This window comes from Sander lucioperca, chromosome 12, assembly GCF_008315115.2.
Source record: "Sander lucioperca isolate FBNREF2018 chromosome 12, SLUC_FBN_1.2, whole genome shotgun sequence".
NCBI lineage: Eukaryota > Metazoa > Chordata > Actinopteri > Perciformes > Percidae > Sander > Sander lucioperca.
In genome coordinates this window covers 31,960,760-31,978,059 of record NC_050184.1, presented here as the reverse complement: position 1 = coordinate 31,978,059, position 17,300 = coordinate 31,960,760, and the positions used below count along the sequence as shown (strand labels likewise).

General features: G+C 32.8%; 1 protein-coding gene across 3 annotated transcripts; it reads right to left on the bottom strand.

The window, feature by feature from the left end:
• Nucleotides 1-615: 615 nt before the first annotated feature.
• Nucleotides 616-16,774, bottom strand: LOC116043601 (proteasomal ubiquitin receptor ADRM1-like). 3 transcript variants are annotated; one of them, XM_031290416.2, is made up of 10 exons: nucleotides 16,671-16,774; nucleotides 15,523-15,750; nucleotides 15,323-15,439; nucleotides 14,115-14,238; nucleotides 13,901-13,987; nucleotides 13,713-13,809; nucleotides 12,293-12,534; nucleotides 9,874-10,031; nucleotides 9,257-9,359; nucleotides 616-979 (listed from the first exon to the last, which is right to left on the bottom strand). In XM_031290416.2, the coding sequence occupies exons 2-10, from the start codon at nucleotides 15,730-15,732 to the stop codon at nucleotides 876-878; spliced, it is 1,242 nt and encodes a 413-aa protein (XP_031146276.2). In that variant the 5' UTR covers nucleotides 15,733-15,750; nucleotides 16,671-16,774; the 3' UTR covers nucleotides 616-875. The 3 variants fall into 3 exon arrangements, with proteins under 3 accessions (XP_031146276.2, XP_035864384.1, XP_035864385.1); XM_036008491.1 differs by having other exon boundaries at nucleotides 15,523-15,747; nucleotides 16,671-16,742; XM_036008492.1 differs by having other exon boundaries at nucleotides 15,523-15,793; nucleotides 16,671-16,725.
• Between the last annotated feature and the right edge of the window lie 526 nt (nucleotides 16,775-17,300).

Below are 17,300 nucleotides of genomic sequence, written 5' to 3'. Positions count from 1 at the left end.
TGAATGGCTTATAAAATCTAACCCAAAGAGATGTTTAAAAGTTGTTACTGTAGCTATCATCACTGAAATCACCTGTAGTCCCATTGTAAGTCAGTGGAAGGTAACTGATTGTGCTTTCACAGATAACAAGTACCAGACAGTATTAACCTGACTGTAGTACTTGTTGTGTAGTAACTCTTCTGATTTAGGTGTACAAATATGGAGAAAAAAGTGCCTGAAACTACAGTGGCAGCGAAATGGTTAACCATCTTATCATAAGTGATATTTAATGTTGACTTTTATGAGTCTTGCTGCTGTAGAGATTTTTTAAATGTCGAAGTTGTTCTTGTCTGGGAAACCTAATCAAACTGTTTATTGTCTGCAGTTGTGAAAAATGTATTATGATAAAAATCCATATAGATCTTGTATTGTTGGTGTCAAATAAATATTCAGTGTTTTTTTCATACTGTAAAATGAATGTTTTTCGAATATATATTCCGAAACTGAAAAGTCATCAGTTTTGTTTTTTTGAGTCAACAATCAATTTATATGACGCCGTTTCATCTCCTCAAATCAGTATCAGTATCAGTAAGTGAAGTGAAGTAATCGGTCACAAAACTGGAGACGGAGACAGTCGAGCGTGTTTCTCATCATATTACTGTTCCCTTGTGTTAGGACAGCTCAGACTAGCTCTCATGCAGGTAAAATACATGTTCAATCAGTTTGTTTTAATTCAACACACTGTTGGAGGATGAACATGGCACAATCAGCGAGGGAGAGGAGTCTTAGTGACAGTTTCTACTATATTAACCATAATCTTTAACCTTAATGTTTAATAGTTACAAAACAGCTGAAGCAGCTAAATAAATAACTTAAATAATAAACTTTAACAGTTCTTAGTCCAGACTCATGTCTTCATCATCGTCTTTCTTGTCTTTGGAGTCTCCATCCTGGTCCGACTTTGTCTCTGTCTCCATGGCTTTGGCAAAAGCCTCGACATCTGCAGTGATGGAAATGTTAAGAAATTGGTGCTGCAAAAAAGAACTGTTTTCATTATATTTTGTAAACATAGTATGTCATAAAAATATAAAAAAAGTCATAGTATAGTTTGTCAAAAAAATATAAAAAAAAGTCATAGTATAGTTTGTCATAAAAATATAAACAAGTCACAGTATAGTATGTAATAAAAAGTCATAGTATGTCAAAGTATAAAACGAAAGTCATAGTATAGTATGTTATAAAATGTCAAAATCATAGTATAGTCTGTCATACAAATATAAAAAGTCAGAGTATGGTATGTCATCAAAAAAGTCATAGTATAGTATGTAATAAAAAGGGTCATAGTATAGTATGTAATAAAAATATGAAAAAAAGTTCATAGTATAGTATGTCATAAAAACATAAAGTTATTAGTAAGTCATGAAAACTCATAGTATGGGCGCCTAGATAGCTCACCTAGCAGAGCATGCGCCAATATGTAGAGGTTTACTCCTCAAAGCAGGTTCGACTCGGCCCTGCGGCCCTTTGCTGCCCTTTGCTGCATGTCATTCCCCCTCTCTGTCCTCAGCTGTCCTATGTAAATAAAGGCCTAAAAAACAATGCCCCAAAAAAATCATAGTATGGTGTCATAAAAATATGAAAAATGCATAGTATAGTATGTCATAAAAATATAAAAAGTCATAGTATTGTATATCATGAAAAAGTAATAGTATAGTATGTCACAAAATATAAAAAGTTATAGTATAGTATGTAATAAAATGATAAAAAAAGATCATAGTATAGTGTATCATAAAAATATTAAAAAAGTCATAGTATAGTATGTCATAAAAATAAAAAAAGTCATAGTATAGTATGTCATAAAAATATAAAAATGTGATAAAAAAGTCATAGTATAGTATATTGAAAAATGTGATAAAAAAGTCCTAGTAAAGTATGTTGAAAAAAAGTCATAGTATAGTATGTAGAAAAAAGTGATAAAAAGTCATAGTATAGTGTGTCAAAAAAAGTGATAAAAAGTCAGTATAGTGTCGAAAAAAAGTCATAGTATAGTATGTCGAAAAAGTGATAAAAAGGTCATAGTATATATAGTATGTTGACAAAAAGAGATAAAAAAGTGGCGTCAAAAAAAGTGATAAAAAAGTAATGTTATAGTATGTCGAAAAAAGTGATAAAAAAGTCATAGTATAGTATGTCGAAAAAAGTGATAAAAAAGTCATAGTATAGTATGTCGAAAAAAAGTCATAGTATAGTATGTAGAAAAAAAGTGATAAAAAGGTCATAGTATATATAGTATGTTGAAAAAAAGTGATAATAAAGTCATAATGTGTCGAAACCGTGATAAAAAAGTCATAGTATAGTATGTCGAAAAAAGTGATAAAAACATCATAGTATAGTATGTCGAAAAAGTGATAAAAACATCATAGTATATTATGTCGGAAAAAAGTGATAAAAAAAGTCATAATGTGTCGAAAAAAAGTGATAAAAAAGTAATGTTATAGTATGTTGAAGAAAGTGATAAAAAAGTCATAGTATAGTATGTTGAAAAAAGTGATAAGAAAGTCATAGTATAGTATGTTGAAAAAAGTGATAAAAAGTCATAGTATAGTTTGTAGAAAAAGTGATAAAAAGGTCATAGTATAGTATGTCGAAAAAAACGTCATAGTATGTGGAAAAAAAGTCATAGTGTAGTATGTCGAAAACAGTGATAAAAACTTTATTGCATAGTATGTCGAAAACAGTGATAAAAAAAGTAATAGTATAGTATGTCGAAAACAGTGATAAAAAAAGTAATAGTATAGTATGTCGAAAAAAAGTCATACTATAGTAAGTCGAAAAAAGTCATAAAAAAGTCATAGTATAGTATGTCAAAAAAAAGTCATAGTATAGTAAGTCGAAAAAAGTGATAAAAAAAGTAATAGTATAATTTGTCAAAAAAAGTGATAAAAAAAGTAATAGTATAGTATGTCGAAAAAAAGTTATAAAAAAGTCATAATATAGTATATAGAAAAAAAGTCCTAGTATAGTATGTCGAAAAATGTGATAAAAAAGTCCTAGTATAGTATGTAGAAAAAAAGTCCTAGTATAGTATGTAGAAAAAAAGTCCTAGTATAGTATGTCGAAAAAAAGTGATAAAAAAGTCATAGTATAGTATGTCGAAAAAAAGTTATAAAAAAGTCATAATATAGTATATAGAAAAAAAGTCCTAGTATAGTATGTCGAAAAAAAGTGATAAAAAAGTCATAGTATAGTATGTCGAAAAAAAGTTATAAAAAAGTCATAATATAGTATATAGAAAAAAAGTCCTAGTATAGTATGTCGAAAAAAATGTGATAAAAAAGTCCTAGTATAGTATGTAGAAAAAAAGTCCTAGTATAGTATGTCGAAAAAAGTGATAAAAAGGTCACAGGTATGGTATGTCAAAAAAAAGTGATGGTATAGTATGTCGAAAAAAGTGATAAAAAAAGTCATAGTATAGTATGTCGAAAAAGTGATAAAAAGGTCATAGTATATATAGTATGTTGAAAAAAAATGATACAAAAGTCATAGTATAGTATGTCGAAAAAAGTGATAAAAAAAGTCATAATGTGTCGAAAAAAAGTGATAAAAAAGTAATGTTATAGTATGTTGAAGAAAGTGATAAAAAAGTCATAGTATAGTATGTTGAAAAAAGTGATAAGAAAGTCATAGTATAGTATGTTGAAAAAAGTGATAAAAAGTCATAGTATAGTTTGTAGAAAAAGTGATAAAAAGGTCATAGTATAGTATGTCGAAAAAAACGTCATAGTATGTGGAAAAAAAGTCATAGTGTAGTATGTCGAAAACAGTGATAAAAACTCATAGCATAGTATGTCGAAAACAGTGATAAAAAAAGTAATAGTATAGTATGTCGAAAACAGTGATAAAAAAAGTAATAGTATAGTATGTCGAAAAAAAGTCATACTATAGTAAGTCGAAAAAAGTCATAAAAAAGTCATAGTATAGTATGTCAAAAAAAAGTCATAGTATAGTAAGTCGAAAAAAGTGATAAAAAAAGTAATAGTATAATTTGTCAAAAAAAGTGATAAAAAAAGTAATAGTATAGTATGTCGAAAAAAAGTTATAAAAAAGTCATAATATAGTATATAGAAAAAAAGTCCTAGTATAGTATGTCGAAAAATGTGATAAAAAAGTCCTAGTATAGTATGTAGAAAAAAAGTCCTAGTATAGTATGTCGAAAAAAAGTGATAAAAAAGTCATAGTATAGTATGTCGAAAAAAAGTTATAAAAAAGTCATAATATAGTATATAGAAAAAAAGTCCTAGTATAGTATGTCGAAAAAAAGTGATAAAAAAGTCATAGTATAGTATGTCGAAAAAAAGTTATAAAAAAGTCATAATATAGTATATAGAAAAAAAGTCCTAGTATAGTATGTCGAAAAAAATGTGATAAAAAAGTCCTAGTATAGTATGTAGAAAAAAAGTCCTAGTATAGTATGTCGAAAAAAGTGATAAAAAGGTCACAGGTATGGTATGTCAAAAAAAAGTGATGGTATAGTATGTCGAAAAAAGTGATAAAAAAAGTCATAGTATAGTATGTCGAAAAAGTGATAAAAAGGTCATAGTATATATAGTATGTTGAAAAAAAATGATACAAAAGTCATAGTATAGTATGTCGAAAAAAGTGATAAAAAAAGTCATAATGTGTCGAAAAAAAGTGATAAAAAAGTAATGTTAAAGTATGTCGAAAAAAGTGATAAAAAGGTCATAGTATAGTATGTCGGAAAAAGTGATAAAAAGTCATAGTATAGTATGTCGAAAAAAGTGATAAAAAAGTAATGTTAAAGTATGTCGAAAAAAGTGATAAAAAAGTAATGTTAAAGTATGTCGAAAAAAGTGATTAAAAAGGTCATAGTATAGTATGTCGAAAAAAGTGACAAAAAAGTCATAGTATAGTGTGTCAAAAAAAGTGATAAAAAAGTCATAGTATAGTATGTCGAAAAAAGTGATAAAAAAGTCATAGTATAGTGTATCGAAAGAAAGTCATAGTATAGTATGTCGAAAAAAAGTGATACAAAAGTCTAGCATAGCATGTCGAAAAAAAGTGATAAAAAAGTCATAGTATAGTGTGTCGAAAAAAGTCATAGTATAGTATGTCGAAAAAAGTGATAAAAAACTCATAGTATAGTATGTCGAAAACAGTGATAAAAAAAAGTAATAGTATAGTATGTCGAAAAAAAGTCATATTATAGTAAGTCGAAAAAAGTGATAAAAAAAGTAATAGTATAGTATGTTGAAAAAAAGTGATAAAAAAGTCATAATATAGTATATAGAAAAAAAGTCATAGTATAGTATGTCGAAAAATGTGATAAAAAAGTCCTAGTATAGTATGTCGAAAAAAGTGATAAAAAGGTCACAGGTATGGTATGTCAAAAAAAAGTGATGGTATAGTATGTTGAAAAAAAGTGATAAAAAAAGTCATAGTATAGTGTATCGAAAGAAAGTCATAGTATAGTATGTCGAAAAAAAGTGATAAAAAAGTCATAGCATAGCATGTCGAAAAAAAGTGATAAAAAAATCATAGTATAGTATGTCGAAAAAGAGTCATATTATAGTATGTCGAAAAATGTGATAAAAACGTCCTAGTATAGTATGTTGAAAAAAAGTCATAGTATAGTATGTCTAAAAAAAGTCATAGTATAGTATGTTGAAAAAAAGTGATAAAAAAGTCATAGTATAGTATGTTGAAAAAAAGTCCTAGTACAGTATGTCGAAAAAGTGATAAAAGGTCATAGTATAGTGTATCGAAAGAAAGTCATAGTATAGTATGTCGAAAAAAAGTGATACAAAAGTCATAGCATAGCATGTCGAAAAAAAGTGATAAAAAAATCATAGTATAGTATGTCGAAAAAGAGTCATATTATGGTATGTCGAAAAATGTGATAAAAACGTCCTAGTATAGTATGTTGAAAAAAAGTCATAGTATAGTATGTTGAAAAAAAGTCCTAGTACAGTATGTCGAAAAAGTGATAAAAGGTCATAGTATAGTGTATCGAAAGAAAGTCATAGTATAGTATGTCGAAAAAAAGTGATACAAAAGTCATAGCATAGCATGTCGAAAAAAAGTGATAAAAAAATCATAGTATAGTATGTCGAAAAAGAGTCATATTATAGTATGTCGAAAAATGTGATAAAAACGTCCTAGTATAGTATGTTGAAAAAAAGTCATAGTATAGTATGTTGAAAAAAAGTGATAAAAAAGTCATAGCATAGTATGTTGAAAAAAAGTGATAAAAAAGTCATAATATAGTATATAGAAAAAAAGTCATAGTATAGCATGTCGAAAAAAAGTGATAAAAAAAATCATAGTATAGTATGTCGAAAAAGAGTCATATTATAGTATGTCGAAAAAAAGTGATAAAAAAGTCATAGCATAGCATGTCGAAAAAAAGTGATAAAAAAATCATAGTATAGTATGTCGAAAAAAAGTGATAAAAAAATTAATAGCATAGCATGTCGAAAAAAAGTGATAAAAAAGTCATAGTATAGTATGTCGAAAAAGAGTCATATTATAGTATGTCGAAAAATGTGATAAAAACGTCCTAGTATAGTATGTTGAAAAAAAGTCATAGTATAGTATGTTGAAAAAAAGTGATAAAAAAGTCATAGCATAGTATGTCGAAAAAAAGTTATAAAAAAGTCATAGTATAGTAGCCTATGTCGAAAAAAGTGATAAAAAAGTCCTAGTATAGTATGTCGAAAAAAGTGATAAAAAAGTCGTGTCGAAAAAGTGATAAAAAAGTCATAGTATAGTACGTCTAAAAAAAGTGATAAATGTCGAAAAAGAGTCATAGTATAGTATGTCGAAAGAAAAGTCATAGTATAGTATGTTGAAAAAAAGTGATAAAAAAGTCATAATATAGTATATAGAAAAAAAGTCATAGTATAGTATGTCGAAAAATGTGATAAAAAAGTCCTAGTATAGTATGTAGAAAAAAAGTCCTAGTATAGTATGTCGAAAAAAGTGATAAAAAGGTCACAGGTATGGTATGTCAAAAAAAAGTGATGGTATAGTATGTTGAAAAAAAGTGATAAAAAAGTCATAGCATAGCATGTCGAAAAAAAGTGATAAAAAAATCATAGTATAGTATGTTGAAAAAAAGTCCTAGTACAGTATGTCGAAAAAGTGATAAAAGGTCATAGTATAGTGTGTCGAAAAAAAAGTCATACTATAGTATGTCGAAAAAGGGATAAAAAGGTCATAGTATATATAGTATGTTCAAAAAAAGTGATAAAAAAGTCATAGTTTAAAAAAAGTGATAAAAAAAGTCATAGTTTAGTATGTCGAAAAATGTGATAAAAACGTCCTAGTCATAAGTATAGTATGTCGAAAAAAGTCATAGTATGTCGAAAAAAAGTCATAGTGTAGTATGTCGAAAAAAGTGACAAAAAAGTCATAGTATAGTGTGTCGAAAAAAGTCATAGTATAGTGTGTCGAAAAAAGTGATAAAAAACTCATAGTATAGTATGTCGAAAACAGTGATAAAAAAAAGTAATAGTATAGTATGTCGAAAAAAAGTCATAGTATAGTAAGTCGAAAAAAGTGATAAAAAAAGTAATAGTATAGTATGTTGAAAAAAAGTCATAGTATAGAAAGTCAAAAAAGTGATAAAAAAGTCCTAGTATAGTATGTCGAAAAAAGTGATAAAAAAGTTGTGTTGAAAAAGTGATAAAAAGTCATAGTATAGTACGTCTAAAAAAAGTGATAAAAAAGTCAGTTTAGTATGTTGAAAAAGAGTCATAGTATAGTATGTCGAAAGAAAAGTCATAGTATAGTATGTTGAAAAAAAGTGATAAAAAAGTCATAGCATAGTATGTCTAAAAAAAGTGATAAAAAAGTCAGTTTAGTATGTTGAAAAAGAGTCATAGTATAGTATGTCGAAAGAAAAGTCATAGTATAGTATGTTGAAAAAAAGTGATAAAAAAGTCATAGCATAGTATGTCAAAAAAAAGTGATAAAAAAGTCATAGTATAGTATGTCGAAAAAAAGTGATAAAAAAGTCATAGTATAGTATGTTGAAAAAAGTGATAAAAACGTCATAGTATAGTATGTCGAAAAAAGTGATAAAAAAGTCGTAGTATTATAGTATGTTGAAAAAAGTGATAAAACATTCATAGTATAGTATGTTGAAAAAAGTGATAAAAAAGTCATAGTATAGTATGTCGAAAAAAAGTGATAAAAAAGTCAGTTTAGTATGTCGAAAAAGAGTCATAGTATAGTATGTCGAAAGAAAAGTCATAGTATAGTATGTTGAAAAAAGTGATAAAAAAGTCATAGCATAGTATGTCAAAAAAAAGTGATAAAAAAGTCATAGTATAGTATGTTGAAAAAAGTGATAAAAACATCATAGTATAGTATGTCGAAAAAAGTGATAAAAAAGTGATAAAAACGTCATAGTATAGTATGTCGAAAAAAAGTCATAGTATTATAGTATGTTGAAAAAAGTGATAAAACATCCATAGTATAGTATGTTGAAAAAAGTGATAAAAAAGTCATAGTATAGTATGTCGAAAAAAGTGATAAAAAAGTCGTAGTGTAGTATGTCGAAAAAAGTGATAAAAAAAGTCATACTATACGTATGTCGAAAACAAGTCATAGTATAGTATGTCATAAAAGTCATAAAAAATCATAGTATAGTATGTCATAAAAAAGTCATAGTATAGTATGTTATAAAAATAGTGCATAGTGTAATTTTCCCTTGCGGGATTAATAAAGTATGAATTATTATTATTATTATTATTATTATTATTATGAGTATGTTATAAAAAATCATAGTATAGTATGTCATAAAAAAGGTCATAGTATAGTATGTCAGAAAAATATAAAAAGTCATAGTATATCATAAAAAGGTCATAGTATAGCATGTCATAAAAGTCATAAAAAGTAATAGTATAGTATGTCATGAAAAAGTCATAGTATATATATGTTATAAAAAAATCATAGTATAGTATGTTATAAAAGTCATAGTATGTCATAAAAAGTCATAGTATAGTATGTCATAAAAAAGTCATAGTATAGTATGTCATAAAAATGTTAAAACATCATAGTACAGTATGTCATAAAAATGTCATAGTATAGCATGTCATAAAAAGTCGTACAAATATATAAAGTCATAGTATAGTATGTTATAGAAAATATTTCAAAAAGTCATAGTATAGTATGTCATAAAAATATTTAAAAAAGTCATAAAAAAACCCATTTTCAGTTAGTTACAGTTTTCTCTGCTTGATGTGACACTGACCTCCTTTGTTAGCTGCATCCACAGCTTCTGCAGGCAAACCAAACTGGTTCATCAGAGGCCCTAACTGCCCGGACGCCAGGGCGCTGCTGAACATGCTCATTGCCTGAGGAGAGACAATAAACACCAGGAATAAGGACAAATACAGTACAACAAGATGCTAAATACCAACAAGAGACACAGAGAGAGAGAGAGAGAGAGAGAGAGAGAGAGACTCATAGTGACCAGAATCCTTTTTTTTTGGGGGGGCATTTTTAGGCCTTTATTGACAGGACAGCTGAAGAAATGAAAAGGGAGAGAGAGGGGGAACGACACGCAGCAAAGGGCCACAGGTCGGAGCCGAACCCGGGCCTGCTGCGCCGAGGAGCAAACCCCTACATATGGGCGCCTGATCTACCAACTGAGCACATTAGAGGGAATATGTTAAATTATCTCAAAAACAATCTATATACATCCATATCTCTTAAAATACAAGGCTGGTGTTCAATGGCAAAATGAGGAAACAGAAAAACAACATTTTCATATTGAATTTAAATATAAACTTTCTCAGAATTAAGAAAGATTGTATTGAGTTACAATCTGATTGTAAACCACAGAGGGCGTTCAGCGGCACACTTCACCTGTTGAAACTGAGGCGAGCTGAGCGTGTTGTTGAGCTCCTCTGTGCTCTGAGGCAGGGACTCTCCAGATGGCAGGTAAGGCATCAACCTCTGCTGCACCTCAGGGTTGACAAGGATGGGAGCCATGATCTCAGGTGTTAGGACGCTGGCGAGGTCCACTGCAGGTAACAAACACCACAACTGACTGGTTAGTTGAAAAACATGCACATTTTCCTACAGTACACTAAAATCTATCCGATGGGGTTTATGCCCTTTAGACGATGAGCAGGAATTTGAATGTTTGACTGTCTTTAACTCAAGTACTAGCCACTGATGCATTTAACTGCAGTAGGAAAATCACAGCTCTCAAGTCATGGAAATTCACAAACATATACAGTAGTGGAAGAAGTACTCAGATATTTTACTTAAGTAAAAGTACTAATACAACACTGTGAAAATACTCCAATAAAAGTTCTGTATTCCAAACCTTACTTGAGTGAAAGTATGTAAGTATTATTAGCAAAATGTACTTTCAAAAAGTATCAAAAGTAAAAGTACTCATTGTGTAGTAAAATGTTCCCTGTCAGTATTTTATGATTCTGGATGAATATTATTGCTGCATATGTATGTTGTATTTGACTGCTGAAGATGTTTAAACCTACATTGTGTACTTTTTTGAGTTAATTCTTAGCAAAACCCCCTTTGTTCTTTCACAAATATGTGCTCAATCATGTATAATTACTTCCACCAACTAATCAAAGTATTCTCGTACGCGTAGAATCTGCCATTCGGAATCATTCAGAATACATACGAGCGAGTCGCTTGAATGACGGCCACCATGTTGCGCCTCCATCTTTAAAATACATTAGCCAAAGAGGGACATACCTCCGCCTTTCGCCCTCTCAGTGGCACTGTGACGAATGCCAGGGAAGGGGAGAAGATTACTCGCGACTGCCGGCAGATTTGAAAGCCCGTTGAAGATGGAGGATCACACCTATTCTCTAGGACATGTAACGGAGTTGCCAAGGAAGTTAAAAAGAGAATTAAAACGACAACGCGACAGGCAAAGCAACAAGACCAAAGTTAATATTGGAGTGGCTTTCCAAGATGGAAAGAGTTCATAAGGAGCAAGGATTTTAAAAGGGATGCCAAAGTTGCCTGCTTTCTTCTCGACAGGTAATTCTGCCTATTTGTGTAAATTTGAAGTTTCATAGTTGCTTGGCTAACTATAGCATGGTTGTGCATTATGTTGTGATTTCCCTGGCAGACAACTCACGTCATGCAGTTGTAACACAGACAGCTAGAACAGAAGCGTGTAAACGATGGAGATACTAAGAGCTAATTTCGGGTTCGGCCACCGCAGGAGTTAGAACGCGCTCGGAATGGGGGGGTTGTAATATACAATTTCACCGCTAGATGGGAGAAATTCTTACACAATGTAGCTTTAAGGTTGAGCTAATTTTAACTTGTTAATATACTGTTGGGTAGTTTAATCTACAGCATATGTTTGTAGGGTCGCTGTTCTGTGAGAACATATCTCTAAAAATTATTATTTTCTCTATAAAGTGTGAGAAAATAGTGACAAATGTAATTTATTCAATTCAATTAAAATTTTTATTTATAGTATCAAATCATAACAAGAGTTATCTCAAGACATTTTACAGATAGAGTAGGTCTAGACCACACTATAATTTACAAAGACGCAACAATTCCAGTAATTCCCACAAGAGCAAGCATTTAGTGCGACAGGGGTGAGTAAAACTTCCTTTTAGGGAGAAACCTCGGACAGACCCAGGCTCTTGGTGGGCGGTTGTCTGCCTATGCCGGTTGGGGGTATGATGAACGGTGGCAATTACAGCCACAATAAAGATAATGGAACTATGACTAGAAATAATAGTTGTAGTAGTTCATTTATAACTCCCAAAGCCCAAGAAGGTGAATATAGGATAAATGTAACTCCAATAATCAATCTGTTTTAGCTCTGTTTTTGGTCTCCACCAACTCCTGAGGGAAATATCTGGCTCTTTAGCTGCTAAATGCTGAACTATGTTGCCCGGCTGGTCTCTAACTGTGTCTGTCTGTGTACAGTAGGGTTTATCCTTTTCTACTCCTTCAGTATTCTCTAGTTTTAAATGTGAATCTCTGGGCAAGGTGAGGGTGATAAACAGTATCCATGAAGCAGGATGTGTGGTACAGTTAAATAAAATTGAAAACAGAGACAGATTGCAGTATTTGCAGGGGGTTCCTGCTTCTGCGACACATTTAATTTATCATGTTCAAATTACACACTATTACAGAGACTGCTGCGTTCACAATGGTAATTATTTGCTGCATAGTTACTTGTGGAATTACATTAATTAGGCCTAATTATATATTTTCCCTCTGGTGGTTAATTCAAATTTTTGTCAAGCCTCAGTTGTGAGGAGCGTCTGTTGCTCACCTCCCTGTCCGCTGGCGGGCACGTTCATGGTGGCCAGGATGCTCTGCAGGTCTCTCAGCTGGATGGGCTGTGTGGGGTTGGTTGCCCCCGCTGCCACAGATGACACGGCAGGGGTGGAGGGGGTGGTGGCTGTCGGCGAGGCCACTGTGGTGGCGGAGGGAGTGATGGGGGTGGTGGGCACCTGGGTGGAGCCGAGCCGACTGGCAGCAGAGGTGGAGGTGGGGGTGACAGCTGTGGACGGACTGAGAGGAAAGAGCAAACGCTGTGTATTCTGATTTATTAATCTAACTAGAGTTGTGACATAAGCCAATCGATAGTTTAGATGATCAACAGAAAGTTAATCAGCAGCTATTTTTCCTTTTTTAGGCAAAAATGCTGAACATACTCTGGTTTTAGTCCCTCAACTAGTATCAGAGTAGGCCTGCAACAAATAATTGGTTCATTGATTTACAGAAACTTAACCGTTTAAGTCATTTTTTAAAGCAAAAACACGAAACATTCCTTGGTTATAGCTTCTTAAATGTGATGATTTGCAGATTTCTTTTGTCTTATACAATAGTAAACTGAATATCTTTGAATTTTGGACTGTTGGCTTTAACATATTGAGAAATAATCAGCAGATTAATCGATAACGGAAAAAAATGTTAGTTGCAGCCTTAGATGTGACTGTGTGTGAAGGAACTGGAATTTGCTGTTTCACCATAGACCAAAAAAATTATACTTACTGGAAATCTTCTGGAGTTTTCAGCTGAAAGCTTTCTCCATTAGCTTAAAGCTCAAAAAATATATACTATAAGTGGACCTTTTGCTAATATTTGTTTTTAAGCTATTTCCAAAGTCAATAATCAACCTTCAAGCTCAAGATTTTTCCCAATGTAGTTGTTAAAGATTTAAAGGTTTAAAATGGTAAGTCTATAAAGATGCGTTCAATCTTTGATTATCATGTACTGACACTAAAACCTGATTTACTGTTCATGTTTCCGACAGTTTATTTATTTATTTTTTTAGATTATGTTTGGGCATTTTTAGGCCTTTACGGACAGGACAGCTGAAGAAACGGGAGAGAGAGGGGGAATGACATGCAGCAAAGGGCCGCAGGACGGAGTCGAAGCCGGGCCCACTGCATCAAGGAGTAAACCTCTATATATGGGCGCCCGCTCTACCAACTGAGCTATCCGGGAGACCTCCGTCAGTTGATTTTGTTATGCTCTTCATCCTCCTGTCTGTCACAGCTGCCACTCATATTTCTTCGCAAAATCACATCTCCTTTGTTTGTTTATCAGCAGTAATAAAAATATGATGCCACCAAACAACCAAGTAGGCCCAAAAATACAAGGTACAGAGCCAGAAGCTGTTTTAGACAACAGAAACTGTCAAAAAACAGTATATCTTTCTTGGATGTTAAACAGGAAAAAGATACCTTGTGGAGGAGTTACTGGCTGCAGGAACACTGCTGCTGCTGCTGCTGCTGCCCAGGAGGTTGGCCAATCCTGGGCCAGCAAGTGCCCCGAGACCACCTGTTATTCAGAAAGAAACAGCCCCGTTATTCTCCTCCTGAGAGCATCAAACTGCATTTACCAAGATATTATCCTCTTTATAGGTACATACCGATCCCCCCCAGTCCAGTTGGTCCAATGAGCTGCATGAGCTGGTTGTGGCTCATGTTACCCAGAAGGCTCTGCAGACCGCCCTCCCCTTTACATAAGAAAAATAACAGGTGACATCCAGCATCAGGATTAAATTCAGTTTTTAGATGTTTTATGATGGCAATATTTCAGGTTCTTGCACATTACAGGAAAACAGTTATGTGAGCATCTGTTACCCCCCAGAGCAGACAGATCGTGCCCTCCGCTGCCGCCACTACCCAGAGCACCGGGCATGGGAGGGTTGTTGAGATACTCGTTCACTTTACGGCAGTGCTCCTCATCCTTGTCACTCTTTGGCTCCTGAGATCAGAAAAACAATACTCAGACTGATGTTCACTGATGTTTACACTATGTTTATTCAGTAGTTTTTCTACATTAGGCATTGATATAATTGTGTGTTAATATAATAATAATATTAATAATAATAATCTTGTCTCTGTTGATTTGAATTGAAAATAAATTGGAAAGATGCAAGAGTTGGTTAGACTTTCAAGTGTTTAAAGGATAGGGCTGGCACAACTCGGAAACCCTAAACGCTCCTTTTAAAAATGTAAATTTCATTAAGTTAGGAAAAGCTACACAAACAGGAGTAAGTTGCGCATTTGCTGGGGACTATTTTCAGCTGTGGATTAATACACATTTGGTGCTCTAGTGAATATTTAAAGCAGCAGGAGAGTGTACGTGGGATTGACTCAAAATAAACTACAATGCCCTCGTTGTGATGAAGGCACATGTCACTCAGTGCAACAGTGTGGCTCATTGATGTGTTTTTAATAGTTTTTGGACAACAATGGAGCTCTGTGGCACAGAGGGATAAACCACATGAGGCTTTGGCTACATAGGCAATACTTGTAAGTAGGATCAATTCATCATTCAATAAAAAAAATTTAAAATTATGACCAGCCTTATCTATTCCATAATTTCTGAAAAAAAGCCTGCCGCAATACAACTTCTTATATGCTTTTTTTCTTGTGTGAATGTATGAAATGGCAGTTGTTAGAAAAATTATGGTTATAACAGTTTTTGCTTCAGTCTCTTTGTTAAACCATTTGCATCCAAACTTCTGTTTTAGTATTTCTGTCTTTCATGTGTTAATCATGAAAGCTGAGTGACCTTGCAAAGAGCACAGGATGTATCCCTGAGGGCAGACTGCATAATGTGGAAAGATGCCGGGCCTGACCAGAGATAAGAAAAAAGCTACTGATTGCATGAACCTTTTATGAACCGAATAACTAACTTGACTCCCAACTCCTTTAAAAAGACACTGTTGTGAACAATCTATCTGCAACAGTGTCATTACCTGCATAATACAGGTTTATCTCTTGTACATTTACCTTTCTCATTGTCTTTTTAACAAGTGAAAACCAAAGTGTGTGCTGCATACCTGCATCCAGAAGAAGAGTCTTTTGGAGCCAGCTTTGAACTTCAGCACATAGACTCGTCCGGTGGTGCACTGGTTCACCCGTTTGAACTCACAGTCATCAGGGAAGATGATCAGGTCCTAAATCAGGACATGAAAAGGTGTTAATGTTAAAAAGTCAAACACAGGTGGAGCCTGTATAACATGCAGGAGGTGTCCCCTACATCATCCACGTTCCCGGTGGTCCGATCCTTCCAGCAGAGGTGGATGAGCGAGTCGTCGGTCTGCTGTATGTAAACCTGGCCTTTGCGCTTGTCAGGGGTCACCGTGCTGCCCTTCATGGTCATCTTACCGGCCCGAAACTCCACCAGGTACTTGCTGGAGGAGCCGCGAGACCCAGACACCATGCTGGGGAACAAAGCTCCAGAAGCCATGATGAAGAGGACAGACTGCTGCAGGGGGTACAAAGAGGAGGAAAGCCTCAGACAGGCCTCACTACATAGAAACATATGGGTCATAAATAGTCATAAAGGTCATCAGAATCAGGTTTATTGCCAAGTTGGTTTTCACATACAAGGAATTGGCCTTGGTGTTTTGGTGCAAAAGAAAATAAAAAAAAAAAGTACTGCAAAGTCAAGTAACAAAAAAACAGAATAAACAAATAAATACTATGAAATAAGTAATATATATATATATATATATATATATATATATATATATATATATATATATATATATATATATATATATATATATATATATATATATATATACATATATATATATACATATATATATATATACATATATATATATATATATATATATATATATATATATATATATATATATATATATATTAGACTGCAGGAGATATGAGGTGTTTTTTCCTGCTGTGTCACTCCACTCATGAATTTACTAATGAACATATTATCCAGCAGTAGATTAATTCAAATACATTTAAAATGGTAGTTCTTCCTTGGACATTCATTCTGGACATGTTTCTTCCACTAGTCTATTTAATGTAAAGCTATTATTTTGTTATTTTCTTTCAGGGGATGGTAAGGTTCTCCTAGACTGACACGCCAATCACAATTTTACCAGATGATATAATAAAGAAACAGATTTGAAACAGAACATAGGACCGGAACAAAGCTCATCCCAGTGCCCCCATAATGAACCTGCTACTGGAGCAGTAGCCACGGATGACTCTGCATCCTGCAGCCAGCTGTGTTTTCAGTTCGGCGTGGTCACGACGGAGCTGCAGTTTTACATTCCACACACGTGGAGTAAACACACACCTGGTTTTGTTGTATCAAATTCGATATGTATATATATATATATAGAAGGAAAAAAAGATGTTCGTACTTACATGTACTCACTGAAATACCGTTCAGTCGGAGAACAGGCAAACACACTAAAGATGCTCGTGATTGGCTAGCTGGCGCCGGTGCTTCACTGCGATTGGTCCAACCGTGTGTCAATAATGAGGGCTTTAAACCTCCATGCGCACGTTCGGTAGAGATGGCACAACATTCCCAGTTTATTGTAACAAATAGCTTTATTAATGGTTTATAAATTAAGTACGTTATAAATCAGTTAGAAGCTATTAACAATTCACTCTTGAACGTTTTACACTACATCAGATTTGACGCTGTACAAACATATCGATATGCAACTCTACCATATTTATCAGCCATACTGGCAACCAGTTTTTTAGCATTGTAGAAATTGTGTATATTCGGATTGCACCTTATTTGCACTTATCTTAGTCTTTTGTGTAGTGCTTGCACTCTTTTTATCTGCCCTCTTCTAACTTAGATACTGTGGCACAGCAATTTCTCTCAGGTTAAATCTTGTCTTATTTTAGAGGCCTGAGAGGTTAAGGTTTTCAGTTTTTTCACAAGAAATCAGCAAAGTTTAGAAAAAAGTCAGAAAAAATATTAAAATGTTTATTTTATTTTCTTTCAAATCCTATAAATCATCTCTGGCCTATTATCTG